Source organism: Oncorhynchus keta, chromosome 17, assembly GCF_023373465.1.
Source record: "Oncorhynchus keta strain PuntledgeMale-10-30-2019 chromosome 17, Oket_V2, whole genome shotgun sequence".
Classification (NCBI taxonomy): domain Eukaryota; kingdom Metazoa; phylum Chordata; class Actinopteri; order Salmoniformes; family Salmonidae; genus Oncorhynchus; species Oncorhynchus keta.
Genome location: NC_068437.1, coordinates 61,386,797 through 61,407,180, shown reverse-complemented (window position 1 = coordinate 61,407,180; position 20,384 = coordinate 61,386,797). Strand labels below are relative to the sequence as shown.

The window sequence follows — 20,384 nt, the reverse complement described above, 5'->3', positions numbered from 1 at the left end:
CATACTGTCAGGGTAGGGAACATCACTTCTAAAATGATGTCAGATGAATTAATACTGTCAGGGTAGGGAACATCACTTCTAAAATGTCAGATGAATTAATACTGTCAGGGTAGGGAACATCACTTCTAAAATGATGTCAGATGAATTAATACATACTGTCAGGGTAGGGAACATCACTTCTAAAATGAGGTCAGATGAATTAATACATACTGTACTAACTGAATACAAATCAGTTCCCAGGAGGCCAAAGCATCTCTCAACCCGATCACATGTTCCGGACTCGGGCACCGGGGTGACGGTGGACTTTAGTGTGCCCACATACTTCCAACGGTATATGTAATTCCCTCGCCATGGAGTTTACCACGATGACGGTGGAAGTTGTCAAATGGGGGTGGGGGCGGCTGGAAGCTGTGAGTGACCGCTGTGAGTGACCGCTGTGAGTGACCGCTGTGGGTGACCGCTGTGGGTGACCGCTGTGGGTGACCGCTGTGGGTGACCGCTGTGGGTGACCGCTGTGGGTGACCGCTGTGGGTGACCGCTGTGAGTGACCGCTGTGGGTGACCGCTGTGAGTGACCGCTGTGAGTGACCGCTGTGGGTGACCGCTGTGGGTGACCGCTGTGAGTGACCGTGGGCACCTCCCACCTTCCTCCAACAATGATCTGCTGGATGGGGGTAGCGCAGGCAAGCCTGTGAGGCGTGTGAAGGCACCATCCTAAGCACTCCCTCCCCTGCCACTACAGCTGAGGAACCCCCTCTGATTGGTGCTTGGCCTGGTCGTTTAGGGTGGCGCTCTCAGATGCCTCCTATTGGGTAGAATCCTTCATTAAGGCCGGTTGTTCCTGGACCTCCTTGATCTTCCAAGTGAGGCCAAATCATCCCACCTGTTAATTCAAATGTCTTTACGTTTTTCACAATGGAAGGCGGCGAGTTACACTAAAACAAACAAACATTTAGAGTTCTCACATTTCTTGGTTTTTGTGGAGTTTAACTGGCTCCCATCTTCAGTCATAACTAGCTTGTATATGCACAGATGGTGTGCACTCGGGTCTGGAAATACAGTCCCAGCACTTAAATGAAGCAGGGTGGCTCCAATAAACTTGGATTCTGTGTTAAACTTCACTCTAGTTGGTCAGAGCAGCTGGCTAACAGCTGGTGGCAAGTAATTTGAAGAACACAAATGTAGACTGGACTTCATCAGGGTGCTTGATCTATACATCTGTTTTCCTACTCGTTAGTTAACTTACTCCATTAAGCTCTCGCATTAACACGTGTCCTGAGTTCTTGGTTTTGAACTGACAACCATCATCTGGGCACGTGTTGTGTTAACCCTGGCTGGTTCTGGTGTGTTTCCAGGAGCGTCGTGTGTGCGCCAAGCAGCTGGAGATGCAGAACAAGCTGTGGGTGAAAGACGAGAAGCTGAAGCAGTTGAAGGCCATCGTGACGGAGAGCAAGACCCCCTCAGACCAGCGCCCCGTCCCCGACAAGCCCCAGCGCCCCTCCCGGGAGAGGGACCGCGTTCCCGCCAAGAGATCGGCCTCACCGTCACCCGTTCCCGTACGTTACCACGACATGCGCTTCTAGAGCACTGACTCATCCAGCTAATATACCCTACTGAAGTGTTTTCCTTTCCTAATCAAACTACCGTTTCCTCCTTTACTGCTAACAGGTTGACCAGCCTCTGTTGACTGGCAGGTCTGTTAATCATGATGTGAAAACACATCTGACTGACTGACTGGCAGGTCTGTTAATCGTGATGTGAAAACACATCTGACTGACTGACTGGCAGGTCTGTTAATCATGATGTGAAAACACATCTGACTGACTGACTGGCAGGTCTGTTAATCATGATGTGAAAACACATCTGACTGACTGACTGGCAGGTCTGTTAATCATGATGTGAAAACACATCTGACTGACTGACTGGCAGGTCTGTTAATCATGATGTGAAAACACATCTGACTGACTGACTGGCAGGTCTGTTAATCATGATGTGAAAACACATCTGACTGACTGACTGGCAGGTCTGTTAATCATGATGTGAAAACACGACTGACTGACTGACTGGCAGGTCTGTTAATCATGATGTGAAAACACATCTGACTGACTGACTGGCAGGTCTGTTAATCATGATGTGAAAACACATCTGACTGACTGACTGGCAGGTCTGTTAATCGTGATGTGAAAACACATCTGACTGACTGACTGGCAGGTCTGTTAATCGTGATGTGAAAACACATCTGACTGACTGACTGGCAGGTCTGTTACGTGATGTGAAAACACATCTGACTGAAAACACATCTGACTGACTGGCAGGTCTGTTAATCATGTGAAAACACATCTGACTGACTGACTGGCAGGTCTGTTAATCGTGATGTGAAAACACATCTGACTGACTGACTGGCAGGTCTGTTAATCATGATGTGAAAACACATCTCTGACTGATGTGAAAACACATCTGACTGACTGACTGGCAGGTCTGTTAATCGTGATGTGAAAACACATCTGACTGACTGGCAGGTCTGTTAATCGTGATGTGAAAACACATCTGACTGACTGGCAGGTCTGTTAATCATGATGTGAAAACACATCTGACTGACTGGCAGGTCTGTTAATCATGATGTGAAAACACATCTGACTGACTGACTGGCAGGTCTGTTAATCGTGATGTGAAAACACATCTGACTGTTATTTTACGTGTTACAATGTGGACTTAATGAGTTGAATTTACTGACCCTGACCTTTATGTAGAAGGTTTAACTGAAATCCACCGTTCTATCCCATACTTTGTCATACTTTGATTGAATGTAACATTTATGTAATTGTGTGTTGTCTATCTGGTGATTCACGCAGCCTGTGTGTGTTTGTTAGTGTGTGCAGCCAGCCATGTATGGGATGAATGGTATGTAATGGATGGATGCTATGTATCCCAACTAGCTGGTTGACTTGTCTATCTGCACCACCACCATACTCTGTACTCTGCCCTGCAGCCCGTCCACTCCAGGTCCAGCCAGGCCCTAGACCCAGTGTACGCCCCTCCCCATCCCCAGCAGGTCAGACAGTGGCCAGGCTCCCACCCCACCTCCCCTCCTCAGAGCGCTAGCACCGGCACCAGTTCCCTCTCTGTCACCTCCTGCATCTCAGAGTGGGAGCAGAGAGTCCCTCAGGACAGACATGCTGACCCGGCCCAGTACGGGACCCCTAAGACTAGAACCCTAGCTCAGACCCAGGGTCTACCCAGCAGCCTTAGCAGGAGGAGAGGCAGGTGTTGGGAGAGGGCCAGAGAAAGAGAGGAAGAGAGAGAGGTTCCTGACCAGACCTGTGATCTAGACCTAGAGGAACAGGAAGGAGCACACAGGGTCAGTGAGTCTCATCAGATTAAAGGTGGTAAGGTCATCTGGTAGGTAGCAGAGCTGCGGTTAAAGTAGATTCCTTCAACCAGCTCATCAGCTGACCTTTAGGTTTGTGGGCTCATGTTTGTATGAACACTCCCTCCTATATAACTGGTACTATGTTCTTGTTTACACTTTAGACTGAAATAAAATGATTTTCTAACTTAACAGGTTCTTCTAAAACAACATGTCCACTCCCAAGCCATGTTTTGTCGTTTTCTACCACCATGATGACTGATCCCTGATTTGAATCAGATTGAGTTGTTTTGTTTTGTTTGGCTAGATTGTACTTCCTGTAGAGTTGATGTTCTATTATTGTCACTAACTCCAGGAATGGTTTTATTGTTAGCAACCCATGATTCTCTGACTTCCACTCTGCTTGGTTTCCGTCGACGACCAGACGGGCCCCCCGGTGCGTGCGGTCCACAGGCGCTCCCACTCTGCGGGCGGGGAGAGGTGGGTGGACCACAAGCCGTCGTCTAACGTGGAGCTGGACACGGTGATGCAGCCCATCCTGGGTTCCAACGCCATTAAGGTCTCGGCCCCCAGCGAGAAGGCCCTAGCCAAGTGTGACAAGTACATGCTCACTCACCAAGACGTGGCCTCTGATGGAGAGATACAGACCAAACTCATCAAGGTATGTACCAGCCAGACTTGCAGACAGCTCTCTGAATTTATCTATCGGCAAATTTCAATGAATAGCCTGGCTGTTTATTTACTTTAATCACTGAACACAACCAGCGCTTATTAGAGAGGGGCTTCTATTTGGGCGGATGCTTCTATTGGGCCCGGGTGCTTCTATTTGGGCCGGGGCTTCTATTTGGGCCGAGGGCTTCTATTTGGGCCGAGGGCTTCTATTTGGGCCGAGGGCTTCTATTTGGGCCGAGGGCTTCTATTTGGGCCGAGGGCTTCTATTTGGGCCGGGGGCTTCTATTTGGGCCGGGGGCTTCTATTTGGGCCGGGGCTTCTATTTGGGCCGGGGCTTCTATTTGGGCGGGGCTTCTATTTGGGCGGGGCTTCTATTTGGGCCTATTAGAGAGGGGCTTCTATTTGGGCGGGGGCTTCTATTTGGCCCGGGGCTTCTATTTGGCCCGGGGGCTTCTATTTGGCCCGGGGGCTTCTATTTGGGCCGGGGCTTCTATTTGGCCCGGGGCTTCTATTTGGGCCGAGGGCTTCTATTTGGGCCGGGGGCTTCTATTTGGGCCGGGGGCTTCTATTTGGCCCGGGGGCTTCTATTTGGCCCGGGGGCTTCTATTTCCTTACTAAACCCCCCCCACCCCCACCGTTGCAGTCTCACCCTCTTCTGATTTTTCTTCTACTTTTTGACTTCGCCGTTCTAACTTTTGGATCGGTCCCAGATTGCCTGGCTGTTGCTTCACCCAAATTTTGTTCTGTCAATTTGATCATTGCTAGCTTGAATTTGATGTAATTTTCTTTTAGGTGGCACCATGGCTGGCAACGATGACAAAATATTTTGTTAATGACCGTGGGAATATCAGTTGTCCATTGTAAACCTTGAAATCTGTTTATTTGCTGAAATGTGTGCCGATGCCTGGTGTCGTAGCGTTTGCTGTCATTACATGTGAAGACTGTTATCAAATCAATTCTCTGTGTAATTATTCCTTACGGGAGGGATTAAACTAACCATGTAACTGTAATTAACTAGGAAGTTGGGGCACCACAGGGAAATGTTTATAGTCTATTTCCCGAATTAACTCTTATCGATTACAGTCTTCTATTAATGTGTTATGACCTCATCAGTCTCATTCCTGAATGTTGCAAACCCTTGGAGATCTGCACCAACCCTAACATCATGAATCAGCGATATACAAACTGGCTTAGTTATTTATTTACTAACTAATCAATCACAGAATTGATTAGATCAGTTGTAGATTGTTATAATGGATACGTCAGAGTACCATTTGGTCGTTCAACCGGTTGTGTTTACCAAACTATAGAATTAAAACAGCTGCAGTCTGAATAAATGTTCTTTTAGTTTGTAGATTTCTTAGCCATTTTCAACGTGGGAATGATCTCCATGTTCTCTGCTCTTGTCCTTCGGTAGAGTTGTCAACCATTTCGACGTGTAGCGACAGCTTCCGTGTTTTCTAGTCTATTGTACATTTTGTCGGAAGTGGGTTTTATACTTTTAGCAGAACAGGAGGCGTTCAATGACACCGTGTAACGTCTGTGCTCACTGGGGCGTTCCGTGTAACGTCTGTGCTCACTGGGGAGTTCCGTGTAACGTCTGTGCTCACTGGGGAGTTCCGTGTAACGTCTGTGCTCACTGGGGAGTTCCGTGTAACGTCTGTGCTCACTGGGGAGTTCCGTGTAACGTCTGTGCTCACTGGGGAGTTCCGTGTAACGTCTGTGCTCACTGGGGAGTTCCGTGTAACGTCTGTGCTCACTGGGGAGTTCCGTGTAACGTCTGTGCTCACTGGGGAGTTCCGTGTAACGTCTGTGCTCACTGGGGCGTTCCGTGTAACGTCTGTGCTCACTGGGGCGTTCCGTGTAACGTCTGTGCTCACTGGGGCGTTCCGTGTAACGTCTGTGCTCACTGGGGCGTTCCGTGTAACGTCTGTGCTCACTGGGGAGTTCCGTGTAACGTCTGTGCTCACTGGGGAGTTCCGTGTAACGTCTGTGCTCACTGGGGAGTTCCGTGTAACGTCTGTGCTCACTGGGGAGTTCCGTGTAACGTCTGTGCTCACTGGGGCGTTCCGTGTAACGTCTGTGCTCACTGGGGAGTTCCGTGTAACGTCTGTGCTCACTGGGGAGTTCCGTGTAACGTCTGTGCTCACTGGGGAGTTCCGTGTAACGTCTGTGCTCACTGGGGCGTTCCGTGTAACGTCTGTGCTCACTGGGGAGTTCCGTGTAACGTCTGTGCTCACTGGGGAGTTCCGTGTAACGTCTGTGCTCACTGGGGAGTTCCGTGTAACGTCTGTGCTCACTGGGGCGTTCCGTGTAACGTCTGTGCTCACTGGGGAGTTCCGTGTAACGTCTGTGCTCACTGGGGAGTTCCGTGTAACGTCTGTGCTCACTGGGGAGTTCCGTGTAACGTCTGTGCTCACTGGGGAGTTCCGTGTAACGTCTGTGCTCACTGGGGAGTTCCGTGTAACGTCTGTGCTCACGTGGGGCGTTCCGTGTAATGTCTGTGCTCACGGGGGCGTGGCCACTGACTGATCCTAAGTTACTATGAAAAACGATTCTCATTTAGAAGACAAACATCACGTTGTCTTTCCAAAAGTATTCTTATGCTTAATCATTTATTTTGTACAACATTCCAACCCCATAATCGACAAGTGTATACTAACAAAAACAGTTGTCTCTCCTGTCCTTCATGAGGTCACCAGATGAAACCAACTCGACATGACTGAAGTGTCCACTGACCGTTCCAACTGCTTGGAATACAGAAATACTGTTCAATTATTCAACCTTCTGATGTCCAAGTGTCTCTCTGTGTTCCACAGTCACATCCATGTCTATATACAAGGAGTACCAGTACTGAGTCAATGTGCAGGGGTACGAGGTAATACCATGTCTATATACAAGGAGTACCAGTACTGAGTCGATGTGCAGGGGTATGAAGTGAATGAGGTAGATATGTACATACAATGACTAGGCAACCAGATTAAACAGTAACAGCAGCGTATGTGATGAGTCAAAATGTTGGCCTTCATGATCAATGCAAATAGTTAAACAATAGATACCGGACTAACTATTTAGCAGTATTATGACTTGGGGGTAGAAGCTGTTCAGGGTCCTGTTGGTTCCAGACTTGGTGCATCGGTACTGCTTGCCGTGCGGTAGCGAAGAGAACCGTCTATGACTTGAGTGGCTGGAGTTTATGACCATTTTTAGGGCCTTCCTCTGACAACGCCCTGTGTAAAGTGTGTATATAGCGCCTTGCAGTTGGATGCCAAGCAGTTACCATACCAAGCGGTGATGCAGCCGGTCAAGATGCTCTCAATGGTGCAGCTGTAGAACTTTTTGAGGATCTGAGGGCCCATACAAAATATTTTCTTGATGTGTGTACCATGATAATTCCTAAGTGATATGGGCACCGAACTTGAAGCTCTCGTCCTCCTCCACTACAGCCCCATTCGGTGTGGATGGGGGCGTGCTCGGCCCTCCTTTTCCTGTAGTCCACGATCAGCCCCTTGGTCTTGCTGACGTTGAGGAAAAGGTTGTTGTCCTGACATCACACTGCCAGGTGTCTGACGACCTCCCTATAGGCTCTCGTCGTCGATCGGACCAGCAAACTTAATAATGTTGTTGGAGTTGTCCACGGCCACGCAGTTGTGGGTGAACAGGGAGTACAGGAGGGGACTGAGCACACACCCGAGTGGCCCACGTGTTGAGGGTCATCATGGCGGATGTGTTGCTTCCACTCGGGACCTGGGGGTGGCTCGTCAGGAAGTCGAGGATCCGGTTGCAGAGGCAGGTGTTTAGTCCCAGGAACCTTAGCTTAGTGATGAGCTTGGAAGGAACTATAGTGTTTAATGCTGAGCTGTAGTCAATGAACAGCATTCTGACGTCAGTGTCCCTCTTGTCCAGGTGGGAAAGGGCCGTGTGGAGTGCAATAGAGATTGCGTTATCTGTCGGGGCGGTATACGAATTGGAGTGGGCCGAGGGTGTCTGGGATGATGGATTTGATGTGAGCCATGTCAGCCTTCCAAGTAATTTCAGGGCTACATGTGTAAGTGTTACGGGGTGGTAATAATTTACAGGTTACCTTGGTGATCTTGGGCACAGGGTCGATGGTGGTCTGCTAGAAACATGTAGGTATTACAGACTCAGACAGGGACGATGGTGGTCTGCTAGAAACATGTAGGTATTACAGACTGGGTCAGGGACGATGGTGGTCTGCTAGAAACATGTAGGTATTACAGACTCAGACAGGGACGATGGTGGTCTGCTAGAAACATGTAGGTATTACAGACTGGGTCAGGGACTATGGTGGTCTGCTAGAAACATGTAGGTATTACAGACTCAGACAGGGACGATGGTGGTCTGCTAGAAACATGTAGGTATTACAGACTCAGACAGGGATGATGGTGGTCTGCTAGAAACATGTAGGTATTACAGACTCAGACAGGGACGATGGTGGTCTGCTAGAAACATGTAGGTATTACAGACTGGGTCAGGGACGATGGTGGTCTGCTAGAAACATGTAGGTATTACAGACTGGGACAGGGACGATGGTGGTCTGCTAGAAACATGTAGGTATTACAGACTGGGTCAGGGACGATGGTGGTCTGCTAGAAACATGTAGGTATTACAGACTCAGACAGGGACGATGGTGGTCTGCTAGAAACATGTAGGTATTACAGACTCAGACAGGGACGATGGTGGTCTGCTAGAAACATGTAGGTATTACAGACTGGGACAGGGACGATGGTGGTCTGCTAGAAACATGTAGGTATTACAGACTCAGACAGGGACGATGGTGGTCTGCTAGAAACATGTAGGTATTACAGACTGGGACAGGGACGATGGTGGTCTGCTAGAAACATGTAGGTATTACAGACTCAGACAGGGACGATAGTGGTCTGCTAGAAACATGTAGGAATTACAGACTCAGACAGGGACGATGGTGGTCTGCTAGAAACATGTAGGTATTACAGACTCAGACAGGGACGATGGTGGTCTGCTAGAAACATGTAGGTATTACAGACTGGGTCAGAAAGAGGTTTGATAATGTCACTTTAGACCCTTGTCAGTGCATGCTCTGGGTATGAGTCCTGTTAATCTGTCTGGCCATGCGGCCTTGTGAATGCTACCCTGTTTTTTTAAAGGTCTTGCATCCTCTAAGGTGAGCGAGATCAGTCGTCCGGAACAGCTGCTGCTCTCATGCATGGTACAGTGTTGCTTGCGTAGAAGGAATTTAGATCGTCTGGTAGGCTTGCGTCACTGGGCAGCTCGTGGCTGTTTCCCTTTGTAATCCATGGTGGTTTGCCAAACCGGACACACCCGACGAGCATCAGAAACGACGTAGAAGGATTCGATCTTCGTCCTGCAGTGATGCTTTGACTGTTTGATGGCTTGTCGGACGTCGTAACAGGATTTCTTATTCGTGTCCCGCTCCTTGAAAGAGCCAGCTCTATCCTTCAGCTCAGTGCGGATGTTGCCTGTAATCCATGGCTTCTACTAATTTACTATTACTACTACTGCTACTTTGACTAATTTACCAGTACTACTACCACCACCATGCAGAATTGGTCAGGAGCTCATAAAGGTGACAGCTGTCCATCTCTACAGCGCCATCTTTAATGCTTGTGTTCTCATGTCTGTATTCCTGTGGGGCTCAGTTGGCAGCAGCGCATAGCGCTGGAAACGTCTGGTTGTGGGTTCGATTCCCACGGGGGACCAGTATTGAAAATGTATGCACTCACTACTGTGGCTCTGGATATGAGTCTGCTCAATGACTGAAATGTGTTCTGATGCCTGTGTTGTTTTAGGGTGAAGTGTTCAAGACACGAGGGGGAGGACAGGCAGTCCAGTTCACTGATATAGAAACTCTGAGACAAGAGCTGCCCACTGGACCAAGGTAGGTGTCCTGTCTACTGCTAACTTAGTAGTACTACTGTTACTGCTACTAGTACTACTGTTACTGCTAACTTAGTACTGCTACTAGTACTACTGTTACTGCTAACTTAGTACTGCTACTAGTACTACTGTTACTGCTACTAGTACTACTGTTACTGCTAACTTAGTACTGCTACTAGTACTACTGTTACTGCTACTAGTACTACTGTTACTGCTACTAGTACTACTGTTACTGCTACTAGTACTACTGTTACTGCTACTAGTACTACTGTTACTGCTACTAGTACTACTGTTACTGCTAACTTAGTACTACTGTTACTGCTAACTTAGTACTACTGTTACTGCTAACTTAGTACTGCTACTAGTACTACTGTTACTGCTAACTTAGTACTGCTACTAGTACTACTGTTACTGCTAACTTAGTACTGCTACTAGTACTACTGTTACTGCTACTAGTACTACTGCTACTAGTACTACTGCTACTGCTACTAGTACTACTGCTACTAGTACTACTGTTACTGCTAACTTAGTACTGCTACTAGTACTACTGTTACTGCTACTAGTACTACTGTTACTGCTAACTTAGTACTGCTACTAGTACTACTGTTACTGCTACTAGTACTACTGCTACTAGTACTACTGTTACTGCTACTAGTACTACTGCTACTAGTACTACTGTTACTGCTACTAGTACTACTGTTACTGCTAACTTAGTACTGCTACTAGTACTACTGTTACTGCTACTAGTACTACTGCTACTAGTACTACTGTTACTGCTACTAGTACTACTGCTACTAGTACTACTGTTACTGCTACTAGTACTACTGCTACTGCTACTAGTACTACTGCTACTAGTACTACTGTTACTGCTACTAGTACTACTGTTACTGCTACTAGTACTACTGCTACTAGTACTACTGTTACTGCTACTAGTACTACTGTTACTGCTACTAGTACTACTGCTACTAGTACTACTGTTACTGCTACTAGTACTACTGCTACTAGTACTACTGTTACTGCTACTAGTACTACTGTTACTGCTACTAGTACTACTGCTACTAGTACTACTGTTACTGCTACTAGTACTACTGCTACTAGTACTAGTACTACTGGTACTGCTACTAGTACTACTGTTACTGCTACTAGTACTACTGCTACTAGTACTACTGCTACTAGTACTACTGCTACTAGTACTACTGTTACTAGTACTACTGCTACTAGTACTACTGCTACTAGTACTACTGTTACTGCTACTAGTACTACTGTTACTGCTACTAGTACTACTGCTACTAGTACTACTGTTACTAGTACTACTGCTACTAGTACTACTGTTACTAGTACTACTGCTACTAGTACTACTGTTACTGCTACTAGTACTACTGTTACTGCTACTAGTACTACTGTTACTAGTACTACTGTTACTAGTACTACTGCTACTAGTACTACTGCTACTAGTACTACTGTTACTAGTACTACTGCTACTAGTACTACTGTTACTAGTACTACTGCTACTAGTACTACTGTTACTGCTACTAGTACTACTGTTACTGCTACTAGTACTACTGTTACTGCTACTAGTACTACTGTTACTGCTACTAGTACTACTGTTACTGCTACTAGTACTACTGTTACTGCTACTAGTACTACTGTTACTGCTACTAGTACTACTGTTACTGCTACTAGTACTACTGTTACTGCTACTAGTACTACTGCTACTAGTACTACTGCTACTAGTACTACTGTTACTGCTACTAGTACTACTGTTACTGCTACTAGTACTACTGCTACTGCTACTAGTACTGCTACTAGTACTACTGCTACTGCTACTAGTACTACTGTTACTGCTACTAGTACTACTGTTACTGCTACTAGTACTACTGTTACTGCTACTAGTACTACTGTTACTGCTACTAGTACTACTGTTACTGCTACTAGTACTACTGTTACTGCTACTAGTACTACTGTTACTGCTACTAGTACTACTGTTACTGCTAACTTAGTACTACTGTTACTGCTACTAGTACTACTGTTACTGCTACTAGTACTACTGTTACTGCTACTAGTACTACTGTTACTGCTACTAGTACTACTGTTACTGCTACTAGTACTACTGCTACTAGTACTACTGTTACTGCTACTAGTACTACTGTTACTGCTAACTTAGTACTGCTACTAGTACTACTGTTACTGCTACTAGTACTACTGTTACTGCTACTAGTACTACTGCTACTGTTACTAGTACTACTGTTACTGCTACTAGTACTACTGTTACTGCTACTAGTACTACTGTTACTGCTACTAGTACTACTGCTACTGCTACTAGTACTACTGTTACTGCTACTAGTACTACTGCTACTAGTACTACTGTTACTGCTACTAGTACTACTGTTACTGCTAACTTAGTACTGCTACTAGTACTACTGTTACTGCTACTAGTACTACTGCTACTAATACTACTGTTACTGCTACTAGTACTACTGTTACTGCTACTAGTACTACTGTTACTGCTACTAGTACTACTGTTACTGCTACTAGTACTACTGTTACTGCTACTAGTACTACTGTTACTGCTACTAGTACTACTGTTACTGCTACTAGTACTACTGTTACTGCTACTAGTACTACTGTTACTGCTACTAGTACTACTGTTACTGCTACTAGTACTACTGTTACTGCTACTAGTACTACTGTTACTGCTAACTTAGTACTGCTACTAGTACTACTGTTACTGCTACTAGTACTACTGTTACTGCTAACTTAGTACTGCTACTAGTACTACTGTTACTGCTAACTTAGTACTACTGTTACTGCTAACTTAGTACTGCTACTAGTACTACTGTTACTGCTACTAGTACTACTGTTACTGCTACTAGTACTACTGTTACTGCTACTAGTACTACTGTTACTGCTACTAGTACTACTGTTACTGCTACTAGTACTACTGTTACTGCTACTAGTACTACTGTTACTGCTACTAGTACTACTGTTACTGCTACTAGTACTACTGTTACTGCTACTAGTACTACTGTTACTGCTACTAGTACTACTGTTACTGCTACTAGTACTACTGTTACTGCTACTAGTACTACTGTTACTGCTACTAGTACTACTGTTACTGCTACTAGTACTACTGTTACTGCTACTAGTACTACTGTTACTGCTACTAGTACTACTGTTACTGCTACTAGTACTACTGTTACTGCTACTAGTACTACTGTTACTGCTACTAGTACTACTGTTACTGCTACTAGTACTACTGTTACTGCTACTAGTACTACTGTTACTGCTACTAGTACTACTGTTACTGCTACTAGTACTACTGTTACTGCTACTAGTACTACTGTTACTGCTACTAGTACTACTGTTACTGCTACTAGTACTACTGTTACTGCTACTAGTACTACTGTTACTGCTACTAGTACTACTGTTACTGCTACTAGTACTACTGTTACTGCTACTAGTACTACTGTTACTGCTACTAGTACTACTGTTACTGCTACTAGTACTACTGTTACTGCTACTAGTACTACTGTTACTGCTACTAGTACTACTGTTACTGCTACTAGTACTACTGTTACTGCTACTAGTACTACTGTTACTGCTACTAGTACTACTGTTACTGCTACTAGTACTACTGTTACTGCTACTAGTACTACTGTTACTAGTACTACTGCTACTAGTACTACTGTTACTAGTACTACTGTTACTAGTACTACTGTTACTAGTACTACTGTTACTAGTACTACTGTTACTAGTACTACTGTTACTAGTACTACTGTTACTAGTACTACTGTTACTAGTACTACTGTTACTAGTACTACTGTTACTAGTACTACTGTTACTGTTACTAGTACTACTGTTACTAGTACTACTGTTACTAGTACTACTGTTACTAGTACTACTGTTACTAGTACTACTGTTACTAGTACTACTGTTACTAGTACTACTGCTACTAGTACTACTGCTACTAGTACTACTGCTACTAGTACTACTGCTACTAGTACTACTGTTACTGCTACTAGTACTACTGTTACTGCTACTAGTACTACTGTTACTGCTACTAGTACTACTGTTACTGCTAACTTAGTACTGCTACTAGTACTACTGTTACTGCTACTAGTACTGCTACTAGTACTACTGTTACTGCTACTAGTACTGCTACTAGTACTACTGTTACTGCTACTAGTACTACTGTTACTGCTAACTTAGTACTGCTACTAGTACTACTGTTACTGCTACTAGTACTGCTACTAGTACTACTGTTACTGCTACTAGTACTACTGTTACTGCTAACTTAGTACTGCTACTAGTACTACTGTTACTGCTACTAGTACTACTGTTACTGCTAACTTAGTACTGCTACTAGTACTACTGTTACTGCTACTAGTACTGCTACTAGTACTACTGTTACTGCTACTAGTACTACTGTTACTGCTAACTTAGTACTGCTACTAGTACTACTGTTACTGCTACTAGTACTGCTACTAGTACTACTGTTACTGCTACTAGTACTACTGTTACTGCTAACTTAGTACTGCTACTAGTACTACTGTTACTGCTACTAGTACTGCTACTAGTACTACTGTTACTGCTACTAGTACTACTGTTACTGCTAACTTAGTACTGCTACTAGTACTACTGTTACTGCTACTAGTACTACTGTTACTGCTAACTTAGTACTGCTACTAGTACTACTGTTACTGCTACTAGTACTGCTACTAGTACTACTGTTACTGCTACTAGTACTACTGTTACTGCTAACTTAGTACTGCTACTAGTACTACTGTTACTGCTACTAGTACTGCTACTAGTACTACTGTTACTGCTACTAGTACTACTGTTACTGCTAACTTAGTACTGCTACTAGTACTACTGTTACTGCTACTAGTACTGCTACTAGTACTACTGTTACTGCTACTAGTACTACTGTTACTGCTACTAGTACTACTGCTACTGCTACTAGTACTACTGCTACTGCTACTAGTACTACTGTTACTGCTAACTTAGTACTACTGTTACTGCTACTAGTACTACTGGTACTGCTACTAGTACTACTGTTACTGCTACTAGTACTACTGGTACTGCTAACTTCATGCATCCCATGTTTCATGAGTTGAATTAAAATACTCCAGAAATGTTCCATACGCACAAAAGCTTATTTCGCTCAGATTTTGTGCCAAAATGTGTTTTACAGCCCAGTTAGTGAGCATTTCTCCTTCACTGAGATAATCCATCCACCTGACAGGTGTGGCATATCAATAAGCTGATTAAACAGCATGATCATTACACAGCTGCACCTTGTGCTGGGGACAATAGAAGGCCACTCTAATATGTGCAGTTGTCACACAACACCATGCCACATGTCTTGAGGGAGCGTGTAATTGGCATGCTGACTGCAGGAATATCCACCAGAGCTGTTCCCAGAGAATTTAATGTTAATTCCTCTACCATATGCCGCCTCAATGTCATTTTAGTGAATTTGGCAGTACGTACAACCGGCCTCAACCGCAGACCATGTGTAACCACGGCAGCCCAGGATCCCCACATCCTTCTTCTTCACCTGCAGGATGGTCTGAGACCAGCCACCTGGACAGCTGATGAAACTGGGTTTGCACAACCAAAGAATTTCTGCACAAACTGTCAAACCTTTCAGTGAAGCTCATCTGTATGTGCATCGTCCTCACCAGTGTCTTGACTTGCTCCTCACGGATCAATCCCACTTTTAACTGTGCCTGGCAGACGGCGTGTGTGGAGTCATGTGGGCAAGCGGTTTGCTGATGTCAACAGAATGCCCCATGGTGGGGTTATGGTATGGGCAGGCATAAGCTACAGACAATGAACACAATTACATTTTATTAATTTGAATGCAGAGGAGATCCTGAGGCCGATTGTCGTGCCATTCATCCGCCTCATCGCCTCATGTTTCAGCATGACTATGCACAGAGATACCGTGAGGAGATCCTGAGGCCGATTGTCGTGCCATTCATCCGCCTCATCGCCTCATGTTTCAGCATGATAATGCACAGCCCCATGTCGCAGGGGCCATGCATTGAGGTTCTTCCATGGCCTGCATATACTCACCAGACATGTGACCCGTTGAGCATGTTTGGAATGCTCTGGATCGACTTGTACGACAGCGTGTTCCAGTTCCCTCCCAACATCCAGCTACTTCACACAGCCATTGAAGAGGAACAACATCCCACATCCAACAGCCTGATCAGCTCTATGTGAAAGATGTGTTGACTGCATGAGACAAATGGTGGTCACACCAGATACTGACTGGTGTTCTGATCCACACCAGATACTGACTGGTGTTCTGATCCACACCGGATACTGACTGGTGTTCCGATCCACACCGGATACTGACTGGTGTTCTGATCCACACCAGATACTGACTGGTGTTCCGATCCACACCAGATACTGACTGGTGTTCTGATCCACACCAGATACTGACTGGTGTTCTGATCCACACCAGATACTGACTGGTGTTCTGATCCACACCAGATACTGACTGGTGTTCTGATCCACACCAGATACTGACTGGGTGTCTGATCCACACCAGATACTGACTGGTGTTCTGATCCACACCAGATACTGACTGGGTGTCTGATCCACACCAGATACTGACTGGTGTTCTGATCCACACCAGATACTGACTGGTGTTCTGATCCACACCAGATACTGACTGGGTGTCTGATCCACACCAGATACTGACTGGTGTTCTGATCCACACCAGATACTGACTGGTGTTCTGATCCACGCCAGATACTGACTGGATGTCTGATCCACACCAGATACTGACTGGTGTTCTGATCCACACCAGATACTGACTGGGTGTCTGATCCACACCAGATACTGACTGGGTGTCTGATCCACACCAGATACTGACTGGGTGTCTGATCCACACCAGATACTGACTGTGTCTGATCCACACCAGATGCTGACTGGTGTTCTGATCCACACCAGATACTGACTGGTGTTCTGATCCACACCAGATACTGACTGGTGTTCTGATCCACACCAGATACTGACTGGTGTTCGATCCACACCAGATACTGACTGGTGTTCGATCCACACCAGATACTGACTGGTGTTCCGATCCACACCAGATACTGACTGGTGTTCCGATCCACACCAGATACTGACTGGTGTTCGATCCACACCAGATACTGACTGGTGTTCGATCCACACCAGATACTGACTGGTGTTCCGATCCACACCAGATACTGACTGGTGTTCCGATCCACACCAGATACTGACTGGTGTTCCGATCCACACCAGATACTGACTGGTGTTCCGATCCACACCAGATACTGACTGGGTGTCTGATCCACACCAGATACTGACTGGGTGTCTGATCCACACCAGATACTGACTGGGTGTCTGATCCACACCAGATACTGACTGGGTGTCTGATCCACACCAGATACTGACTGGGTGTCTGATCCACACCAGATACTGACTGGGTGTCTGATCCACACCAGATACTGACTGGGTGTCTGATCCACACCAGATACTGACTGGGTGTCTGATCCACGCCAGATACTGACTGGTGTTCTGATCCACGCCAGATACTGACTGGTGTTCTGATCCACGCCAGATACTGACTGGTGTTCTGATCCACGCCAGATACTGACTGGTGTTCCGATCCACGCCAGATACTGACTGGTGTTCGATCCACGCCAGATACTGACTGGTGTTCCGATCCACGCCAGATACTGACTGGTGTTCGATTCACGCCAGATACTGACTGGTGTTCGATCCACGCCAGATACTGACTGGTGTTCCGATCCACGCCAGATACTGACTGGTGTTCCGATCCACGCCAGATACTGACTGGTGTTCCGATCCACGCCAGATACTGACTGGTGTTCCGATCCACGCCAGATACTGACTGGTGTTCGATCCACACCAGATACTGACTGGTGTTCGATCCACACCAGATACTGACTGGTGTTCGATCCACACCAGATACTGACTGGTGTTCGATCCACACCAGATACTGACTGGTGTTCCGATCCACACCAGATACTGACTGGTGTTCGATCCACACCAGATACTGACTGGTGTTCCGATCCACACCAGATACTGACTGGTGTTCGATCCACACCAGATACTGACTGGTGTTCCGATCCACACCAGATACTGACTGGTGTTCGATCCACACCAGATACTGACTGGTGTTCCGATCCACACCAGATACTGACTGGTGTTCGATCCACACCAGATACTGACTGGTGTTCGATCCACACCAGATACTGACTGGTGTTCCGATCCACGCCGGATACTGACTGGGTGTTCCGATCCACGCCGGATACTGACTGGGTGTCTGATCCACGCCGGATACTGACTGGTGTTCCGATCCACGCCGGATACTGACTGGGTGTCTGATCCACGCCAGATACTGACTGGTGTTCTGATCCACACCAGATACTGACTTGTTTGCTCAACTCTTTAAAACAATTTTTTTTTAGGTATCTGTGACCAACAGATTCATATCTGTTTTCCCAGTCATGTTAAATCCATAGATTAGGGCCTCATTTAATTAACTGATTTCCTTAGTTGAACTATTATCTCAGTCAAATATTTAAAATTGTTCCATGTTGCGTTTTATATTTTGGTTCATTGTACTTTCATGCATACAGTGCATTCAGAAAGTCTTCAGACCCCTTCAATTTTTCCACTTTTTGATAGGTTGCAGCCTTAATCTAAAATGGATTAAATAGTTTTTTTCCCCCCCGCTCATCAATTTACACACAATACCACATGACAAAGCAAAAACAGGTTTATTAAAAATAAAAACTGAAATCACGTTTACATAAGTATTCAGACGCTCCCCGTCCAACCTGACAGAGCTTGAGAGGATCTGCAGAGAAGAAACTCCCCAAATACAGGTGTGCCAAGCTTGTAGCTTCATACCTAAGACATGCGGCTGTAGTCGCTGCCCAAGGCGCTTCAACAAAGTACTGCGTAAAGAGTCTGAATACTTGTTATTGAGCGGCAGGGTAGCCTAGTAGCCTAGTGGTTAGAGCGTTGGACTAGTAACCGAAATGTTGCAAGTTCGAATCCACGAGCTGACAAGGTACAAATCTGTCGTTCTGCCCTTGAACAGGCAGTTAACCCACTGTTCCTCATTGAAAATAAGAATTTGTTCTTAACTGACTTGCCTGGTAAAATACATGTAAAAGTTTTAAAAATCCGTGTGCAAACACTTGTAAAAATGTCTAATCTTGGATCACATAATAATAGTTTTGTGAATCTTAGATCAGAACGATAAGGTGAAGATCATTTCCTTTTGTATCGTCTGTTGATGTCAAACACTCACTGTGTGTTCCTCCGTTCAGCCGTAAGAGGAGGTCGTCAGAGGGCAACACTGCCCAGGGGGGTGACCGTATGGAGGGAGACTGGACAGATGTGGAGACCAGGGTAAGAGACAGGGCTCACTCTCTACACTGGCTATTGTACTGTTTTGTCTGGTCCCAGGTCAGTTTTTGCTGTTCAAGCCCTAGTGTTACGAAACTCATAACAAGCCCACTGATTTTGCTGCACTCACTGATCTGGAACCTGAATCATTATGTCTAGGGGTCCGAGGCCTTGGTGACTGGTCTGGAACCTGAATCATTATGTCTCGGGGTTCGAGGCCTTGGTGACTGGTCTGGAACCTGAATCATTATGTCTAGTGGTCCTAGGCCTTGTTGACTGGTCTGGAACCTGAATCATTATGTCTCGGGGTCCTAGGCCTTGTTGACTGGTCTGGAACCTGAATCATTATGTCTCGGGGTCCTAGGCCTTGTTGACTGGTCTGGAACCTGAATCATTATGTCTAGGGGTCCTAGGCCTTGTTGACTGGTCTGGAACCTGAATCATTATGTCTCGGGGTCCTAGGCCTTGTTGACTGGTCTGGAACCTGAATCATTATGTCTAGGGGTCCTAGGCCTTGTTGACTGGTCTGGAACCTGAATCATTATGTCTCGGGGTCCTAGGCCTTGTTGACTGGTCTGGAACCTGAATCATTATGTCTAGGGGTCCTAGGCCTTGTTGACTGGTCTGGAACCTGAATCATTATGTCTCGGGGTCCTAGGCCTTGTTGACTGGTCTGGAACCTGAATCATTATGTCTCGGGGTCCTAGGCCTTGTTGACTGGTCTGGAACCTGAATCATTATGTCTAGTGGTCCGAGGCCTTGTTGACTGGTCTGGAACCTGAATCATTATGTCTCGGGGTCCTAGGCCGTGTTGACTGGTCTGGAACCTGAATCATTATGTCTCGGGGTCCTAGGCCTTGTTGACTGGTCTGGAACCTGAATCATTATGTCTCGGGGTCCTAGGCCTTGTTGACTGGTCTGGAACCTGAATCATTATGTCTCGGGGTCCTAGGCCTTGTTGACTGGTCTGGAACCTGAATCATTATGTCTAGGGGTCCTAGGCCTTGTTGACTGGTCTGGAACCT

At 46.0% G+C, this 20,384-nt stretch overlaps 1 protein-coding gene across 1 annotated transcript in view; it reads left to right on the top strand.

Annotated features, from left to right (window-relative positions):
• Positions 1-20,384, top strand: part of kif23 (kinesin family member 23) — a 73,026-nt gene that overhangs the window by 49,834 nt on the left and 2,808 nt on the right. Inside the window, exons 19-23 of the mRNA XM_052467058.1 lie at positions 1,355-1,555; positions 2,965-3,357; positions 3,791-4,027; positions 9,849-9,937; positions 19,281-19,362. Of these exons, the coding sequence (XP_052323018.1) occupies positions 1,355-1,555; positions 2,965-3,357; positions 3,791-4,027; positions 9,849-9,937; positions 19,281-19,362 (1,002 nt within the window). The remainder of the gene's footprint in view (positions 1-1,354; positions 1,556-2,964; positions 3,358-3,790; positions 4,028-9,848; positions 9,938-19,280; positions 19,363-20,384) is intronic.